Raw genomic sequence first — 19,543 nt, forward strand, 5'->3', positions numbered from 1 at the left:
TTCGCATCATTATTAAGCAACTGCATTATTATCATGCTTTCTTTATTATGTTTATTAAAATTCACTTTGGCATAGTTCAGAGCATCAATATTATACGTTATGAGTTTTCATTAAAATGTACCAATAATATCTCTTCTATATCTTATTTTCCCCCTCTGTTGTTTAAATATTGTTTCTGCTATACCGTGCTATTTCATTGCCGATCACCCCAGACTGAATTGCGCCCTTTCACTGGGACCGACTGCCTGCCTGTCTCGAGAACATATATGGAACTGTACACTGTGAGAGACTGCTGCTGATGCAGTAGAAAGAGAGAGAGAGGAAGAAAAAAAAAGCAATGAGAAGAAAGGAAACAAGCTTTCAATTTTCTACCCTATACTAAAGGCTAGGGAAATGAAAAATAGAGCGGGGGCCCTTCACTAAAGGGGGTGATGGGGTGGTGACCGAGTTCAGCGCCAGAGGGATCGCTGAAGTGTGCAGATTTTTTTTTTCGTGCAGTTTTGTCGCTAGCCGCCCGAGAGTTAAGAAGAAGAAGAAGAAGAGCTCGTGCGTCTGCCTAACGTTGTGCCGTTGAGCTCAGACGGATTTGCTCCGTTCTACTCTACTTTCCCAGAAGGTGAGCGAAAGAAAGCGCAGGGTTTACGCGCCATAGCTGTAGCTTTCAGCAGGGAGTATACTTCCTCTATAAGAAAAGGCCTCCTTTTTGGAGCTGTGAACATGTACCTTGGGTACGTGTCGGCGAGTTACGAGGTAGGCCTAACGGCCTGGACTGTGAGGAAGTTTGTTGCTCTCCATTTTACCTGTAGTGCCCCTTCCTAGTGGTCCGCGCACTGTAAAAGTTCGCTGGCCCACGGAATTGTCTCTAATGCAGCGGTTGGCTAATTGGGACCATTTTTAAGAGTAAGCTTTGCGTAGCTTTGGTAGGCCTAGCGGAGGTAGGCCTAAAGGCCTGAAGCTTTGGGGAATTTCTTTAACCTGCTTTTAATTTGTCATGCTCTTTCTAAATAGTGGTTCATGCACTGGGAAATACTGGTGAAGTGGGACCTTTTTTAAGAGGAAGCTTTACCTAGCCTTGGTAGGCCTAACGCGGGTAGACCTAATGGCCTGAAGGCTTTAGGCAGTTCTCTAACCTGCCTTTAAACTTTAAACTGTCATACTCCTTCCTATAGTGGTTCACGCACTAAGAAATACTGTCAAGTGGGACCCTTTTTAAAGAGCAAGCGTTAACTGCAAGCGTTAATATGATTTCAACGTAGATGTATGTGTGGTTGTCACAAGGTTCGCAAGGTTATATACAGGGTGTTCATTTTTGAGTCTTACGGAATTTTTAGAAATCGCATGTGGCAGGTAGCATAATTCTTATCATTGAGCTGGATTATTCGATGAGGCGGACATTAGTGGCACGAGGAATCGAAACAAATATTCAACTAATTAACAAAAATTCACTAATTAATTTCTTAGGTAATTACTTTACGACATATATATTGCAATTTACGAATGGTAGCCGGTGAGCTTCTCAGGCGTATCCACTTGGAATGAATTTCCAAAATGACACCGACATTGACACCCATATGAGCTAGTTAACGCTTGCTCTTTAAAAAGGGTCCCACTTGACAGTATTTCTTAGTGCGTGAACCACAATAGGAAGGGGCATGGCAGTTTAAAGTGTAAAGGCAGGTTAGAGAACTTCCTAAAGGCTTCAGGCCATTAGGTCTGAAGCCTATATATATATATATATATATATATATATATATATATATATATATATATTTGTATTTGTATTTCTAAACATCTACTTCGTCATTCTGTTACTGCTGCTGCTAATAATTATGTTAACTACTTTAACGTTTACTGCATACAGAAGGTCCCAATTCATTATGTAACTCTGGGACCTCCTTAATTCTGTATTTAACAATCTGTAACAAAAAGTTTTAGTAGCAACAACTTAATTTGGGATTCATCTTGAGTATAACTTCGCGCCTCCTCCTTCGCGCTGCTTCAAGTTATTACTAAATAAAATTTTATTCTGAGCAGATGGACCCTTTAAACGCTAACAATAACTCGAGCTCCGGAATTCTCACAGCATGTGAGGAGGAGCAGCTGTGTATGCGTCGCATGTAGAGCTACTGTATATGCTCCCCAAGGGGAGCATGTATATAGAGGAGGGGGGCATATATATATATATATATATATATATATATATATATATATAATAAAATTCACTAATTCAGCGTTAACTAATTACCTGATGGCCCATATTGCAATTCACAAATTGAAGCCGTGGAGTTCGCAAAGCGGATCCACTTGGAACGAATTCTCAGGATGGCACCAGTTTTGAAATATTAATTCCCGAACTTTGCGGAGAAATGCATGGGCGTTCCAGTTAGTTTCTTAACAAAACGTCGCTTTATGCATTGAAGCACACAATTTTCTCCGCAAAGTTCGGGAATTAATATCTCGAAACTGGCGTCATCACGAGAATTTGTTCCAAGTGGATCCGCTTTGCGAACTCCACGGCTTCAATTTGTAAATTGCAATATGGGCCATCAGGTAATTAGTTAACGCTTAATTAGTGAATTTTTGTTAATTATTCAATTATAGATTTCAATTTCTTATGCAAGTAATGTCCGCCTATTCGAGTAGACCAGCTCATGAACTAGAATGGTGCTATCTGCCCCCAGGCAACCTTTAAGAATTTTTACAAGTGTTCGCTGAAACACCCTGCATATATAGTATATACTCTCTAGGGGAGCATATAATCCCAAGGGCACATACTCCAAAGGGGAGCATACATATATGCAGATTTACTGTATATGCTCCCGTAAACAGCATATACAGTCAATATACTGTTAAATACTTATATACAGTTATATGCTGAATCGAGGACGGCAGAAAACTAGGTGGTGTGATGAAGCTAGGAAATTTGCAGGCGCAAGTTCGCAAGACAATGGTAATTGGAGATCGCAGGGAGAGGCCTTCGTCCTGCAGTGGACATAAATATAGACTGATGATGACGATGATGATGATGATACTTAATTGTGACCTCCTGTACATTAAAGTTAAACGTTAAAGTAGTTAGCATAATTATTAGCAGCAGCAGTTATCAGAACGAAGAAGTAGATGTTTAATATATATATATATATATATATATATATATATGCACACCGCACCTTTAATCCGCAGGAAAGATGTCCGAGCACAGCCGCAAGAGACCCAAGAGTGCGCAAGGCCAGAAAGCGGGGGCGCAAAACGCCGATCCCGCAGCGGCCGAGCCCGTGTCGACCAAGCCCGGAGCGTCGGCTTCGCACGTAAGTGCCCTGCGCAGTGCTTGCAACGACACAATTCTGTACAGCTGGCAACACGTTTCTTTGAGCTATATTAGTCGGCGCGACATTCCAAGTACAGTAAACCCTCGCTATAACGAATTTTCTTTATACAAAATATCACTTTATTCGACTTTTTTTTTTAATGCGTAAGCATTTCTGTGCTTACCCAACGAGGAAACTGTCCGTCAGTTCATCCGTCCTTCCCGTAAGCCGATCGCTTTCAAGATCTGGGACCGCGCGTCTCTCTTCAACGCGGAGCGGCGAAAACAGAGCGCGCGGAGCTATCAGCAGTCGGCACACTCTGTCCGCTTCGCAGATCGCTTTGAAGATACGGTCCGCGCGGCCGAGCACGTTTGACGGGTCTTTGCCACCACCGGAGTCCTTTGATCACGGTTCATAAAGGTTCGACACGGATGGACAAGGCGCGAAAGAACGATAACGGCTCACGATGATCGGAACGTCGTCAGCGCACATGGCGCCGCCACCTGCAGTACTTTGCTTGCGTTATCAGTGCACCTTGCGCCGCCGTCCGCGCCAGTTCGTGTCGCCGCAGCGCTCTCGTTTGTACTGGCCGGATCAAGTGTGCGTCGTCGCCGTCGCCGTGAGGTTCCGTATAGATAAAATCTTCGCCGCGCGCCGTATGCCCCAGCGGAATCGTGCGGGGACGCGCGCTATCACGGAGAGCGAACGCACTCAATCTCCCACGCGCAAGCAAGGAAGCGGAAAGCCAGCAACAACCGCGCTCGTCGCTCGTCCGCACAGTCTCTTATCTCTCCCACGCGCAAGCAAGTAAGCGGTAAGCCAGCGCCGGAGGGAGCGGGGGGGGGGGGGGGGGGGCACTTCTACTCTGCCAACAACCGCGCTCGTCGCTCGACCGCACCGTCTCTTATCTCCACACGGCTCTGACCTTTATGCACTGTGCATTCGCCGCTCAGTTTCTGTTGAAGCGATAGACCGCACGTACCTTCGCCCGCTGCAGCGTATGGGCTTGCTGCCAGCGTTTTGACAGTCGTTGTCTGCAGTCATTCAGTGTGATCTATTCATGTTTGTTTGTGCGCGCTCACACCACGCTTGTTCATTCAGTTAGTAATAGTCGGGCCACATTTTCCAACGCACGCTACACATGTAATGCTGCCCGGATCGGCAGTGCAGCGCTACAGGTGTGTCCCTTCGCACGCGCTGCCCACGGGAAGCGCTTCTCATCAACACCACCGTTTCACACGCGCCTTCTCGTGGTCATCGAGCCTCTCTTCATGTCGGTCTACTTACGCCGCAGCACACCTGCTTACTTAATCAAGCTCATGTTTACTACAATTTATATTGCTACCAAAGCCGCTCACCTTACATCGTATGACATTGCTGTGTTGCTATCGCATTCATTGCTTCGCCCTTAGGGCGAAACTGTGACATTTTTTTTTACATTACCCACAGCGCATTTGTTGGCATTATTGCGGGGGGGGGGGGGGGGCACAAAACTTTATAAAATAAAACCGCAGTCTTGCGGCCAACCTAATCTGGTGGTAACAAGTTCCATTTGGAAATCGTTTTGGGGGAAAAAGGAATTTTTGTAACAGATCGGTCCTGGGGGATATATGGCCGAACTATAAATTTGTGATCCAAAGGGGAGGATTGATAATGCGCCAGTTGTAGATAATCTGAAGCATTCATTCCTGTTTGCTTGTTATAAATTGAATAAAAGAATTTAAGTCTAAGATTACGTCTTCGCTCTTTTAAAGATTGCCACTTAAGGTCTCTTTACATGTCTCTAGAACTTTCATATCGATCATACTTAATTCCCCAGAAAAAAATCTGGCTGCAATAGACTGAATACGCTCAAGTGCATCAATATGTACCCTGTGAAACGGGTCCCACACAGGACAGGCATATTCCAGTATAGGCCTGATATAGGCATGGCATGCGGTCTGTTTAACTTCTTTAGTCACATGTTTAAGGTTTCGTTGTAGAAAGCCAAGGGCTTTTCCTGCCCTGCTAACAACACTGTTGATTTGTTCAGACCAAGTCCCTTCCTCAGAAAACGTAAGGCCCAAATACTTGTATTTGTTCTCCTTCCTAATTACTTGATTGTTTAAGACGTGCTGATTCGTTAACCTATTTGACATCTTTAGTAAAGCTGACGTGAACACTTATTGCTGTTTATTACCATGTCATTATTTTTACACCATGCATCTACGTGATTAAGATCTTCCTGAAGCTGTGTAGAATCCGTTCGGTCAATCAAATTAGTATACAAGATACAATCATCGGCAAACATTCTAATGTTACTCTTGATTACATCCGAAATATCATTTATGAACACAAGGAAGAGAAGTGGGCCTAATACAGAACCCTGCGGTACCCCTGAAGTGACAGAAACTAAACATGAACATGATCTACCTAAAACCACACTCTGTTTTCTTGATGTTAAGTAATTCGTAATCCATCTGCAAACGGCTTTGTCAATGTTTAAATTCTGTAACTTTTGTACTAAAACTGAATGTGATACCGTATCAAACGCATTTTGGAAATCTAAAAATAAACAATCAATCTGTCATCTGTTGTCCAGAGCCGACGCTATATCGTGATAGAATTCAATTAATTGGGTTGCACATGAAAATCCTTTTCGAAAGCCGTGTTGTCTAGAATTAAAAAAATACAACAGAAGTCGGGTGATTCATTAAGGCGGAACACAGAACATGCTCAAGTAGTTTGCAACAAATCGGTGTCAGGGAAATAGGCCTGTAATTGGACACTTCTAATTTAGAGCCACTTTTAAAAACAGGGACAACGTTAGCAACCTTTCAGTGATTAGGAAAGAACTCCCAGAGGAGTTTCTGCGTGATTTATTTAATAATAAATAATGACTTATTTAGATCAATATACAAGACTGTTATACGCGACAACGTCTGGATCCTTAGCCACAGGCTAGTTATGGATCCATGCAGTTATATAAAGAAACATTAACGATTCAGACACGGGCACAGTCATTTTTTGTTTTGGATTAAGAGTCACGAACTTTGTGGGGGAAAAGAAAGAAAAGAAAGAAATGCAACCAAACAAAACTGCCGCAGGAGCGAAAAAGGCCACGCGTTTTAATCCCGCGTTAGCCAACGGCGGCCATTGTTTATACCTTTCTGATCCAGGTATACTCGCAGGAATCGCGCTTTACATGAAGCATTCTGCACGGAGGGGTAAAATATCAGACTTATCGATTCCATCTGGGGCTGAACACGTTTACGTCGAGGTGGTAATGATAACGATTCATTCACCACGCGCCTTGCTGAAGCCCCTTGTGTTTCTCGCAGCGCGGCGCCACCATCTAGAATTGTACTCGGGGGAACGTTCGACGACTGTCGTCTCCGAGATATCGGTGCACACTGCTCAGTATTTTCCCGCCTCCTTGCTTTTACGTAATTAGACATATGACAAACAAGGAGCTTCCGACGCGATCTTACGAACCAGAAAACAGCAAGTAGTAACTTGCCACAGCAAGAAAAAATTCAGTGGCGATTTAGCGGTAAATGCAAGAGTAAATGCGACGTAAAGCTTTAGCATTATACGTCGCACCTCTTCGGGGTCCCGGATTCATGATTTAAACCACGTTGACCACACTGCAAGGTGTTGTTCGGGAGATCACTCGACAGACGTCCTGCCTCTTCGACGAGTGAAGCGCTGATCACAGCAGATCACCGTGAATTGCACTATACAGGGTGTTTCACTTAACTTGGATCTATAACTTCAAAAATGTGCCAATGCTACGTAGCTGGACAAAACCAAAGGTAAATGTGCTTGCTGTCGCTTGGAGATACTCAGATTATTTTTTGCATTCCGCCTAATCACACAATTAGTCTTACTTAATTAATCAACTTCTCAAATATTATAATTAGATGACAAGTATCAATGAGAAAACTGCAGAGGAACATGAACTTCCGATACAGCTTTCTATTGCTCAATACGGGCTACATAAATGTGTTTTTCTGAGCGTGAAAAATGCCCGCGAATGCACGCAAAGTGCCTCGAGCGGCCAGTCGGGCGGCAATTTTGTGCGTGTTCGCAGGCTTTTCATTATTGCGCTAATATGTATCGTGTTGACCGCAAGCAATTGACTAGTCCAGCAACAATCTTTAATGAGCACGACAATACGGCTATTTTGTGGACTACACCTTATCATATACTACCTGTTGCAATGTCGACGACCTAAAATTAAAAAAAAAATTGTATTGTGTAAGTTTTGTATAATTCAATTTACTGACTACATTCGTTGTGCACATTGTGCGCCGTTCTTCGTCCTTGTACTTAGTGTTGTATTTCGTGAGGAAACATATAAGGGAAAGTGTCCACCTAGTGTATACACGTCCATTTCGTCTGCTGCTGAAGCGCTGATTGTCTGTGGCGCCTGGCTCCTCCTGACGCGCGCACCCCAGCCCAGCCAATCAGAACTTCAACAGCAGATGAAATGGACATGTCCACTAGGTGGACACTTACAGAATACCTCCCCTGAACAAAGCAAAGTGAATGTTTTACCAACTATATAGCCCCAACTGGAAGTCTCATTAAACTGTTCACTTACTTTGGACACTTACGACTTCAATTGAATGCTGACGATCATATAGTCGTGCGACCAGTGGGCTCTGGTGTTTTCAATCGTACGCAGCCACAGGCTGGTTCCCTCCCGGGTGCGGAGCGCAGCCCCTTTCGCACTATGAAAAGTCCTGTCTTAAAAGGTCCTGGCTCCAAAGGTCCTGGCTCCAAAGGTCCTGGCTCCAAAGGTCCTGGCTCCAAAGGTCCTAGCGCCAAAGGTCTTGGCGTCGATGTTCCTGGCGTCAATGTTCCTGGCAGCAAGAGCCCCATGTTTTCCGTCACAAGCCACGGCGCCACTAGCGACAAAGGTACGGATACCTGCAGCATTGAACTTACATGCAATTATGATCTTTATGTTTTCTGCAGCAAAAGCCGGGTGTTGCAGGCAATTAGCCACCTCGCCACTGCCTTTTGGAACCGCACCAGCCGAAACAAACGACCCTGCTTTATCTGTACGGGGTGTGATCATATGAAGAAAAAAATTTTCCGGAATTATTAAAAATCGCCTGTCGCAGATAGCATAGTTATAGTCCTCTTGAGATGGATTATTCAGTGAGGCGGACATTACTTGCACGATAAATCTAACCACATAATCAGCTAATTAAAAGTGATAACTAATTCACTTTACGGCACATATTGCAATTTACAAATTGTAGCCGGTGAGTTTGCAAGGTGTATATCCACTTAAACCGAATTTCCAGAGTGACACCATCTGGAGATATGCGCCATCACACTAGCCGTAAAAACGCATTGTAGTGGTAGTTACACTTTTTTACCAGAACGCTCTTTCATTGCATTGAAGCACAAAAGTAACTGGAACGCCCATGTGTTTCGTCCCGCACTTCGGGCAATGGTGTCATCCTGGAGATTCATTTCACGTGGACACGTTTTGCAAGCTCACTGGCTACAATTCGTAAATTACAATATCCCGTATGTGCCGTAAAATAATTAAATAAGAAGTTGATTAGTGAACTTTTGTAAATTAGTCGAGTATGTGTTTCGATTTCTCGTGCTAATAATGTCCGCCTCTTCGAATAATCTAGCTCAAGGACAAGCGAATTATGCTATCTGCCACAGGCGATCTTTTTAATTTTTTAATTCAGGAAAACTTAAAAAAAAGCCGGCAGATACCACGCCCTGTGGGAATGGATGTTACGTGAAGCAATGTGCGGGGAGCCTACCAATTTAACGAAACGACCATGAGAGCACCAAGATGTAGGCGGCTGTTTCATGACCTACATGACACGCATGCCATGACATTCATGTCATGAGTTCCTCAGGAGTCCCTTTAGCTAGGCCTAAGAGACATCAAGGCGAAAGACTTAATTAGTCGTGCTCATGACTATGACTTCTGCCATCATCATTTAGTGTTTCGTTCCCTTAGTACCCACGTCCGAACCCCTTTCAGTTGTTTTTGAGTGTTAATGTTTTTTTCGCTGGGTCATTGTCATTTTTGCTGAGTCATGCTCATGACTATGGCTTCTACCACCATCCTTTAGTGTTTCCTTCACTTGGTACCCACATCCGAACCCATTTCAGTGGTTTTTGAGTGTTAATGTTTTTTTTTCTGAGCCAGTCATTTTTGCTGAGTCATGGTCATGACTATGGCTTATACCATCACCCTTTAGTGTTTCCTTCACTTAGTACCCACGTACAAACCCATTTCGGTTGTTTTTGAGTGTTAATGTTTTTTCGCTGGGTCATTGTCATTTTAGGCGGCTGTTTCATTACCTATATGACACGCATGTCATGGCATTCCTGTCATGACCTATCATTTACGTTCGTCATGCACTGTTGTCATACTATGCCAATTTTGATACCTACCAAGTTAACGAAACGACCATGAGATCACCAGGACGTCGGCGGCTAGATAGATAGATAGATAGATAGATAGATAGATAGATAGATAGATAGATAGATAGATAGATAGATAGATAGATAGATAGATAGATAGTGTCAAAGCGGCAAATGTTCGCCAAGAAATGGTTCGCATTTAAAATGATCACCTCGTATAGGGGCTCCGTTTTGTGCCTTCATATCGCCGCGATTGCAGTTGTATACTAGGGCTGCTTTTCTCCACCGGCAGCCGCCTGGAGTACCGTTGCGGCCTGCGGTACTCTCGCAATCTTGAGTCCATCATTGATGAGCCCGGGGTCCGCGGAAAGTCCAAAAGCACTTATCCAAGAGCCAGCTGTCGACATCCCCGAGATGTAAGTTGCACGCGGAACGAGTTTTCCAGGGGCGCGATCGGAGATCTTTGTTCGTTTCGCGTTCTGTTCAGTTGCTGCGACGTCACAAAGTTGCAGTATGCAACATTTTTTGAGAACGAGAGGGACAAAGCAACCAATCGACAAGCGGTAAACCATTCCGTAGCCGCAGCCGCCGTTTGGATTCAATTCAATCCACCAGACGTGCCGTGAGAAACCGGTCTCGTAGCGAGCGGATGACCGCTCGAACTTCAGATCTCTCGTCGCGTTCTGCTCCTAGCAGACGACGTGCTCGTAATCAAAATGATTGACAGGTGCATGTCGTCATTTTGACGTCACCAAAAACGACGAACTCCCCATCGCTTGCCGATTGGCTGCTCTTTCCCTCCCGTTGTCACAAATTTTGCATACTACCACTTTGTGACGTTGCAGCAACTGAACATAACGCGAAACGAACAAAGATCTCCGATCGCGCCCCAGATCCCCTGACGAGAGGCTCAGTGCTCGACTAGACGAGGTACCGAATGGACAAGACTGTCCGTTCGTCGCAAGCTTCGTTTATATGAATTCGACACGAGAGGGTCGAGTCTAAAGTCGAGATTACTCGACCCAACTCGACTGCGTTTTCATGCGTCTTGCATATAGTTCACTTGTTGCAACTGCAAAATTTAAACCAAGAACTATTTGAGGTTATATCTGCTTAGCAGAAATCCCGAGATTATAGCATCATATTACAGGTGTCCCGTCTCTAAAATGTGCTCAAACATACATTGATGTTGCAGTGTTATTCCGGACTATTATAGAGCGAGGCTTTTAAGGAACTGTTAACTGGTACACCAGTGTATTTCTTTCCACATTTTGGAGCAGACATGATAGCGCTGCTGCTTAATTTTACGATTTCAACACGCATCATAAAGTGAATAATTAAATTGTTTATTGCCGATTGTTTTGAATTAGGGACATGTGGATTGAGATTTGTCGTGTAAGTAATGTCCGCGTCTCTTCAGATACTCTACGTAACCGAAGAGGTTAAATTGCGCTTTCACAGCTGAGTATTTAAAAGACGAGTTAAAAAATCGCACTTTCGCCCTAAAGGCGAAGCATCGATTGTGATAGGAAATTAGTAGACAGCTATACGAACTAAGAATAGTTGTCTTATCGGCCGTATAAACTTGCAAACATAGGCATACTAATTAAATTAACAAACATGATGTCACGCGCGCAAAAGCAAACGCATCTCGCTCGATGACCGCGGAAACTCGCTGTCAAAACGCTGGAGTGAGGAAGCGCGGCGGCAGCAGCGAGCCAATTGACCTTCGTACTGCACCTTTGCAAAGAACCATTATTTCTCGGAATCCCTTGATTACTTAATTATCATAGCTACGCTGCGAACCACAGCGCAGCTGAGGCTTAGTTCTCAATTCCGCTCCTCTACTTCGACGCGGCCAGCGCGGCATGTGCCCACGTGATCCCTCATTGTTACGTCACATCGACGGCAGTGATGTTCCGTACCTTTAAGAAGAATTCCCATTCCTATGCACGAAAATAACCTATTTGCGACACTTTTCCCTGCATTAATTGTTCTAAAGATATCCCCGTAATATTCCCTGCATTGTCATAAAAAATCGGGACCCTCGGTTCCCTTTCTTCTATTTCACACACACACACACACACACACACACACACACACACACACACACACACACACACACACACACACACACACACACACACACACACACACACACACACACACACACACACACACACACACACACACACACACACACACACACACACACACACACACTATATATATATATATATATATATATATATATATATATATATATATATATATGTTCAAAACATTACAGAGTTTCATCAACATAACGGCCGGGCAGCAATATGATAGCTCAATTTCTAATGCGGCACCATCTTATATGTCGCTTCTCGACATATCTTCCACGTAGACAGATCTCTAGTCTCAACTACCACTGGCGGCTTCCAGCTTTTTAACTATTCTAGGCAGGTCAGCATATCGAATATTGAAGCAACAAACTGCAGTTCGTTTGTACCCAACAGCACACCAGCTTTTTAACAACACAGGCTATTAGAACTTGAAGCTGACCGACTCCAAGTTTGGTCCTTCCTAGCACGGACCAAACTTAGAGTTGGTGTGCTGTGGTTTGTCGAAGTGATGGCTCGCTAAAATTTCATCAATATTAACATTCCCTGCAATATCGCAAAGATTCCCTTCTCCCCTTTCGTCCAAAATTGTGGCCGACAATTCCTCGAAAAAGGGAAAATCCTCTGCACGGAACATTACTGATCGGCGGCATCGCTAATATGAACACGATAGCGTTAACGGCCCCGTGAGGCTTATAGCGCGTGAAAAGACAAGGACGAAGGAAGACGTGACACACACAGACGCCGTGTCGCAGAAAATCCGCGGTGTCACCGCCCGGCGCCGACTATCTTGGGAGCGAAAAATCAGTCCGAAACACGCACACCGATCCACGCAGGCCCTCAGCGTGGCGCAGAGGCGTTAGTGAACTCAATTGAATTTGTCAAAGTAAAATGCGTCAGAAAAATCGTAAAGTACGACTTACTGCAACCTACTGACATGATAGCGTAGGATTGTAATTTGAATATGCGAGAGAACATAATTATGTTACGCTGAAACTCAATCACAAACCTCTTTTCCAGCGTTTCTACAATTCATAGAGCGCGCGCGCCCCACTCCGTTCCTTGCAACAACACCATCTAGATGGCGCTCGCCTGCGCGCATCCGCAGCAGCGGCGCGCGGAGGCAAAGGCGAAGAAAAAGAAAAGAAAGCTGCAGTTGCCGGGTAGCTTGACAAGCAGTCAGGGATCTTTGAATGCTATCGCGTTCCACTCTTAAACGCGAAGCTTAAGCGTCCTCCAATTTTTTTTCCCGGGGGGGGGGGGGGGGCTCCATTCTATGGGAAATAGTTCTATGGAAATAGCGAAGGCATGGTTCGAACTGCACGGTTCCATACAGCATTGCGGTGTGGTCACGTGGTGCAGCATGCGTTTTCCGCCGCTGCTGGTGCTGTCACCCGAGGAGCAGGCCCGGCGGGACGAGCGCTGGCGTCGCCGCACCCGGCTCAACCTGGTCTTCTTCGTCCTCGCGTCGGTGGGAGGCCTGGCGGTGCTGGCGGCGCTGTGGATGTGGCTGCCGCAGCTTGTGCTCGTGATCTGGCCGCCTACCAGCAACGCGCCCATGGGCAACTTCAGCCGCTGGGCAGTCGTCACCATCAAGGAGTGCGCCGGCGTGCCAAGGTTATCATTATAAGTGGTGTACCGGGTGTTTCAGCGAGCGCTTTCAATTTTTATTGCGATAGCAATTATATGGACACTCAAAAGCAGATTTCTGCCGTCGGCGTCGCCGTCGCCGTCGCTGTCGCCGTCGCCGTCGCCGTGAGGTTCCGTATGACGTCATTTGGAGAAGAAATCGTCGCCGAACGCTGTATGTGCGAGTGAAAGGGTGCGAGGGGCGCGTCTTTCACGGGGAGTGAACGCACGGCGGAGAACAAACGCGCGTTCTGCGCCGTGCTCGCTTAAGGGCTGCAGAAGTAGGCGTCTCTGTTCTCCTTCACAATCACCATGTATGTAGAGCAAACGCGCCTTCTTCCAACGAGCGAGAGGCCGTGGGGGAGGGGGAGGGAAGGGAGGCGACGTTTAGCTGCGGCACGCAGTGCCTATTTATATCAGAGGCTCCGGCAACAGTCACCAACGCCGCACGCATTTTGAGCGAACGCGGGCAAAACGCCGATGGCGTCGACAACAGTTCTGCGTGTTGTTGCTACCAAAGCCGCTCACCTTACTTCGTATGACATTGCTGTGTTGCTATCGCATTCATTGCTTCGCCCTTAGGGCGAAACTGTGACATTTTTTTTAAACGTTGCCTGTGGCCGATAGCAAAATTCTAGTTCATGAGCTGGTCTACTCGAAGAGGTGGACATTACTTGCACAAAAAATTGATATGCGTAATCGACTAATTAACAATAATTCGCTAATTAAGTTTTTACTAATTACATTATGGCCCATATTGCAATTTACAAATCCTAGCCGTGGAGTTCGCGAGGCGGATCCACTTGGAACGAATTCGCAGGGTGACACAAGTTTAGAGATATTAATTCCCGAACTTTGCGGAGAAATACGTTGGCGTTCCAGTGAACTTTTGTGCTTCAATGCACAGAGCGACGTTTTCTCAAGAAAGTAACTGGAACGCCAATGCATTTCTCCGCAAAGTTCGCGAATTAATATCTCGAAATGTAATATACGCTAATACATTCTGTTGTTGGTTGTGCTGCAAACTTACTCGTAGGACTTTCTTACTACTGCTTGCAAATGTTTAGATTGACGGTTTGATGCTTAGGTATTTTCAGTGGCTGCGTTTATATCGTTAACTGCGTATTCCTCTGTTATCTAAAAGTGAAATGTTAATGTTTGTTGCTTTACACATATGTTTAATCGACTAGTTGCTATTGTAAAGTGTAAATATTATGTGTATACATAAGAAAAAATTTTCTGATGTAGTGATATGTGCTATAACCAATTGTATATAGTCAGTACAGTCGACTCCCGTGAATTCGACTTTTCGCTTAACTCCAAAGCACTGGAAATCCCCAGAGACAAACCATACATTGCTATGGAATGAAAATTTCTTAGTTCGAACTCGAAAGCAAGCCACTTTGGTTAATGGTCAATTAATTCAACCGCTTAAATTTACGATTTCAACAAGCATCATAAAGTGAATAATTAAATTGTTAATTGCATATTATTTTTAATTAGCTACCTATGGTTTGAGATTTGTCGTGTAAGTAATGTCCGCGTCTCTTCAGATAATTGACATACCCGAATAGGTTAAATTGCGCTTTCACAGCTAGGTATTTAAAGGAAGCGTTCTATAAAAAAAATGTCGCAGTTTCGCCCGGAAGGCGATGCATTGATTGCGATAGCAAATTAGTAGACAGCGCTACGAAGTAGGGATAGTAGTTTTATCGGCCGTATAAACTTGTAAACCTTCGCTTACGAACTAAATTAAAAAGCACGGTGTCACGCGCGCACAGGTAAACATGAACACATCTCGCTCGATGACCGCAGAAACTCGCTGTCAAAACGTTGCAGTCAGGAAGCGCTGCAGCAGCAGCGAGCGAATTGACTTTCGTGCATTATCTTGCTTCAACGCAACTAAACGTCGAAAGCACAGCGCACACGAAGCTACCGGCACTGGGCGTACTTAGTCCATATCGCAGATCACTTTGAAGACGAGGCGCGCGCGGGCGCGCACTTTGTGCACGTCTCACATCGCTGTCCAGATACGGCGCCCGCGCCGGCGCGCTTCCGCCCGGCTTTCTCCCTCGCGCGCACTAGATTAAGCCGCGCTCCCTCAAGAGCTGCAGAAGATAGCGCCAACCTTTTCCTTTTCTCATACCGAACCACTTTTCCTTCCACGATCGTCGGCTGACCGTCACAAGTTTTCACTCGCACATACAGCGTACGGCGCGCGGCGACGATGTTATCCCGTTTAGACTTTATACGGAACATCACGGCGACGGCAGAAATGCGCTTGTAATGTCCACACAATTGCTATCGCAATAAAATGAACTGAATTCTCGCAGGCGAGTGTTCGCGCAAAGTGGAACCATAGGCGACGCGGCGGTGGCCCTGACGTTGTGCACCTGCGTCGCCCTGCCCATCCACTGCGGCCTCGGAGGTGGCGTCATGGCGCTCTACTACAACAAGTAAGGGACGCCCGATCTGTACAAGTAAATTATACCTTCTATAGAATATCAATAAATAGCGTATAGCAACCATCGACGACGACTTGTCAGTGTGAGCGAATAGCCGAACCCTTCTATAAAAACCTGTTCGCTTTATTAAAATAAAAAATGTAAAATCATGCGCTCAAAGCCGTTTACCAGCACATCTGTAGCGGTGGAATATATGTGGTTATACATGTATATGTAATTCGATACACCATGTGTGTATGGTCTCCAGCGGTGCGAGCACCGGCGTGGAAGGCGACTCCTCTCCCGTTTCCCTCTCGCGCAACCGCCACAGAAGGAGAGGGCGGCGAGAGAAGAGGGCAGTTCCCGAGACAGCAGATGCCCTTCGCATCGGCGCCTTTGTATCGGCGATGAAAGGCCGGCCACCACCGACCGCCAACCACCATGAAAACTGGCAATCCTCGAGGCTGGTCAGATTAACGCTCACGCTGGCCTCTGTGTTAGTGCACCGTCAGTGCATCTGATGGACAAAGAATTATAACGTTCCTCGCCCTTGGCTGAAGGCCCCCCACTCCTCCCCCCCACCCGACGATTATTTCTGAATGATTTCCGTCAGGCCACTTGCACGTGCCGATGTTGCTGTCACCCACACAAGTTGTCGTTATTGATGTAGTGATGTTTGCTCCTTCGATAGGCGACCTTTTCAAATTTTAAATTTTGTTCACCATACTCGATGTAAGCGCATGCGAAATATGTTCCTGGTGGTCTGTTTCTAGATAAACTTAGTGCAAGTGAAAGTATTTCATGTCCTAGTCTCCTTTTTTTTCCGCAACACTTCTGCGCTCCTTTGCAAAATCATGTCAAACCAACTAGCCCAACAACTTACTATTCTATGGCAAATAAGTATAAGAAACTTGTTCACATTAAAATCCGTACTGCGAGAGGAGGCTATATATATATATATATATATATATATATATATATATATATATATATTTCCGCCGGCAGAGAGCGCAATGCATTGTCGCGCGTCACAACGGCCTAAACAAACACAGCTCTCCTAGCGAAATATTATGCAATCATCGCGATTCCGATAGCAGGCTGGCAAGGAATCGACGTATTGGCAGGCACACGAGCTTGAGAGGACGTGCGCATGCGCAATGTCATGTCTCGACAACAGACGCACAGCTTGCACGCTCTCGCAGATCCCGTACCTTTAGTATCCACCTGTACTTTCGGGAAAGAAGGAATTTGCGACCGGACCGTTATACCGGGTGTTTCAGCGAACACCTTCAAAATTTTTGAAAGGTTGCCTGTGGCAGATAGCACAATGCTAGTTCATGAGCTGGTCTACTCGAAGAGGCGGACATTACTGGCACGAAAAATTGAAATGCATAATCAATTAACACATTCACTAATTAAGTGTAACTAATTATACCTTATGGCCAATATTGCAATTTACAAATTCTAGCCGTGGAGTTCGCAAGGCACTTGGAACGAATTCTCAGGATGACGCCAGTTTCGAGATATTAATTCCCGCACTTTGCGGAGAAATGCATTGTTCCAGTTACTTTCTTAACAAAACGTCGCTTTATGCAGCGAAACGCAAAAGTAACTGGAACGCCAATGCATTTCTCCGCAAAGTTCGAGAATTAATATCTCGAAACTGGTGTCATCCTGAGAATTCATCGTTCCAAGTGGATCCGCCTGGCGAACTCCACGGCTAGAATTTGTAAATTGCAATATGGGTCATAAGGCAATTAGTCATAAACTTGATTAGTGAATCTGTTAATTAGTCGATTATGCTTTTCAATTTTTTGTACATGTCCGCCACTTCGAGTAGACCAGCTCACGAACTAGAATTGTGCTATCTGCCACAGGCAACCTTTAAAAATTTCTGAACGTGTTCGCTGAAACACCCGGTATATCAGGCATAACACATCTACGGGATTCGCGTGTGGCTCAAAACAGAGCTTATACAGCTAAAGTCCTGTGCTTTTATCATAAGACAGCGTATCAGAGAAATATAAAGTTTTGGGAAGGTGGAAGTATGAAAAGAAGTTTCGTCTTACGCGGTATATAGGAGGTCTCGCCGCGATCATCTTGCACAAAACCTCGACGCGGCGGACAGGGGTCAGACGATTCTTGTGGTGAACGGCTCCTTTAGTTTGGCCAAGAACGCCCGAAGCACTCCTTGTAAGATCTAACTTGTCGCCACAATTCTGTTTAGATGATATGACGCAGATTCTTGAAGGGTGACCATGCATGTCAATAGCTGCATAAAATTGCACAAGGTCTGAACTTCAAACTGAGAGACGCCACACGCCTTTCGTGCCGTGAATACCAACTTGCTCGGCTTTCTGTGCTTTGTTTCTGGTACTCAGATCGCATTTTCTTGTTCTACCGCTTATCCGCATAATCTTGCAGCTTCGGTTGTCCTTCATTGCTACAACTGCTGCGCCCTGCCAGAACTTTGTTCTGGATGTGCCCGGGACAGCGTCTCTCAGTTTGAAGTTCAGACCTTGTGCAATTTTATGCAGCTATCGACATGCAAGAACAAAGTTCTGGCAGGGCGCAGCACTTGTAGCAATGAAGGACAACCGAAGCTGCAAGATTGTGCGGATAAGCGGTAGAACAAGAAAATGCGATCTGAGTACCAGAAACAAAGCACAGAAAGCCGAGCAAGTTGGTATTCACGGCACGAAAGGTGTGTGTGCAATGGTTCAGACACAGGAAGAACAAGGTAAATACACCTTGGAAAGAACGAGAAGGACGGCACAAGCGCCGTCTATTCAACATGCACACGCGCACGCACGCACACACGTTTGCGCTGAATTCCCTTTAAGCACGCGCAAACAGGTTCTGTATCTTTCTTTTCCACCTGTGCGACTTTTCAACTGATTGACGGCGTTTGTGTCGCTCTTCTCCTATAAGCACTTCGACTATCAATAAATCTAAAAGTAGCGATGTTCCTTTATCTTGGCCGCCCGAGTCGGCAAGGAGCTAGGTCAGCGCCGCTTGACCAAGAACGCGTGGCTCCTCGACATGAACGCAGAGGTTGGGCGCCACCCGCGATGCGCTGAAAAATCTCTGAAGCGACGTGCTGTGATTTACGTCATATCCGCTAACTGCCAGGTGCACGCGTGCGTCGGCATAGGTGCTACATTTAAAGGCTATTATAGTAAGAAAATTACACAGCTATCAACCGTGCAACTTTGTCAAGACTACTTTAATGATACATACTATACACAATTTAGACAAAGCGAAAGCTGGTTGCAGTTGGCCTTTAACTTATCGATTGGTCAATTAGTGGAAGTTAATTTTTAACTAATCTAAGATTGGAAAAGTGATATTACCAAGTTGAATCGCGACACTGACGCGGCTGGAAGTGTTTTGCATGAGTTGAGAGATGATGCGTTTCCCGCCAGCGCCTCGCGCAAGACGTGGTTCATCGACGGACGCGAGGAGTCGCCTTCCGGAGCGTCAAAGTCTTTCTACGCGACCTCCAGCACCACCGAGTCTGGTGAGCGCTTCTTGGTCTTTCTGCCTAGAATGCCAAGCGCTAGCGGTTTTGCGGCGGCATTACGAAATGTATACGGGGTATGTGTGTTTTAAATGCGTAAGCATTCTATGCTTACCCAACGAGAAAAACCGCCCGTCCTTCAAGATAGCG

At 45.4% G+C, this 19,543-nt stretch overlaps 1 protein-coding gene across 1 annotated transcript; it reads left to right on the plus strand.

Annotated features, from left to right (window-relative positions):
- The first annotated feature begins 539 nt into the window (after positions 1–539).
- LOC125945441 (uncharacterized) lies at positions 540–16,394 on the plus strand. The gene is made up of 7 exons (XM_049667193.1): positions 540–616; positions 3,184–3,308; positions 7,978–8,212; positions 9,991–10,114; positions 13,163–13,417; positions 15,763–15,885; positions 16,142–16,394. The coding sequence occupies exons 2-7, from the start codon at positions 3,189–3,191 to the stop codon at positions 16,392–16,394; spliced, it is 1,110 nt and encodes a 369-aa protein (XP_049523150.1). The 5' UTR covers positions 540–616; positions 3,184–3,188.
- Positions 16,395–19,543: the final 3,149 nt, after the last annotated feature.

The sequence above is a fragment of the Dermacentor silvarum genome, chromosome 5 (genome assembly GCF_013339745.2).
Source record: "Dermacentor silvarum isolate Dsil-2018 chromosome 5, BIME_Dsil_1.4, whole genome shotgun sequence".
Classification (NCBI taxonomy): domain Eukaryota; kingdom Metazoa; phylum Arthropoda; class Arachnida; order Ixodida; family Ixodidae; genus Dermacentor; species Dermacentor silvarum.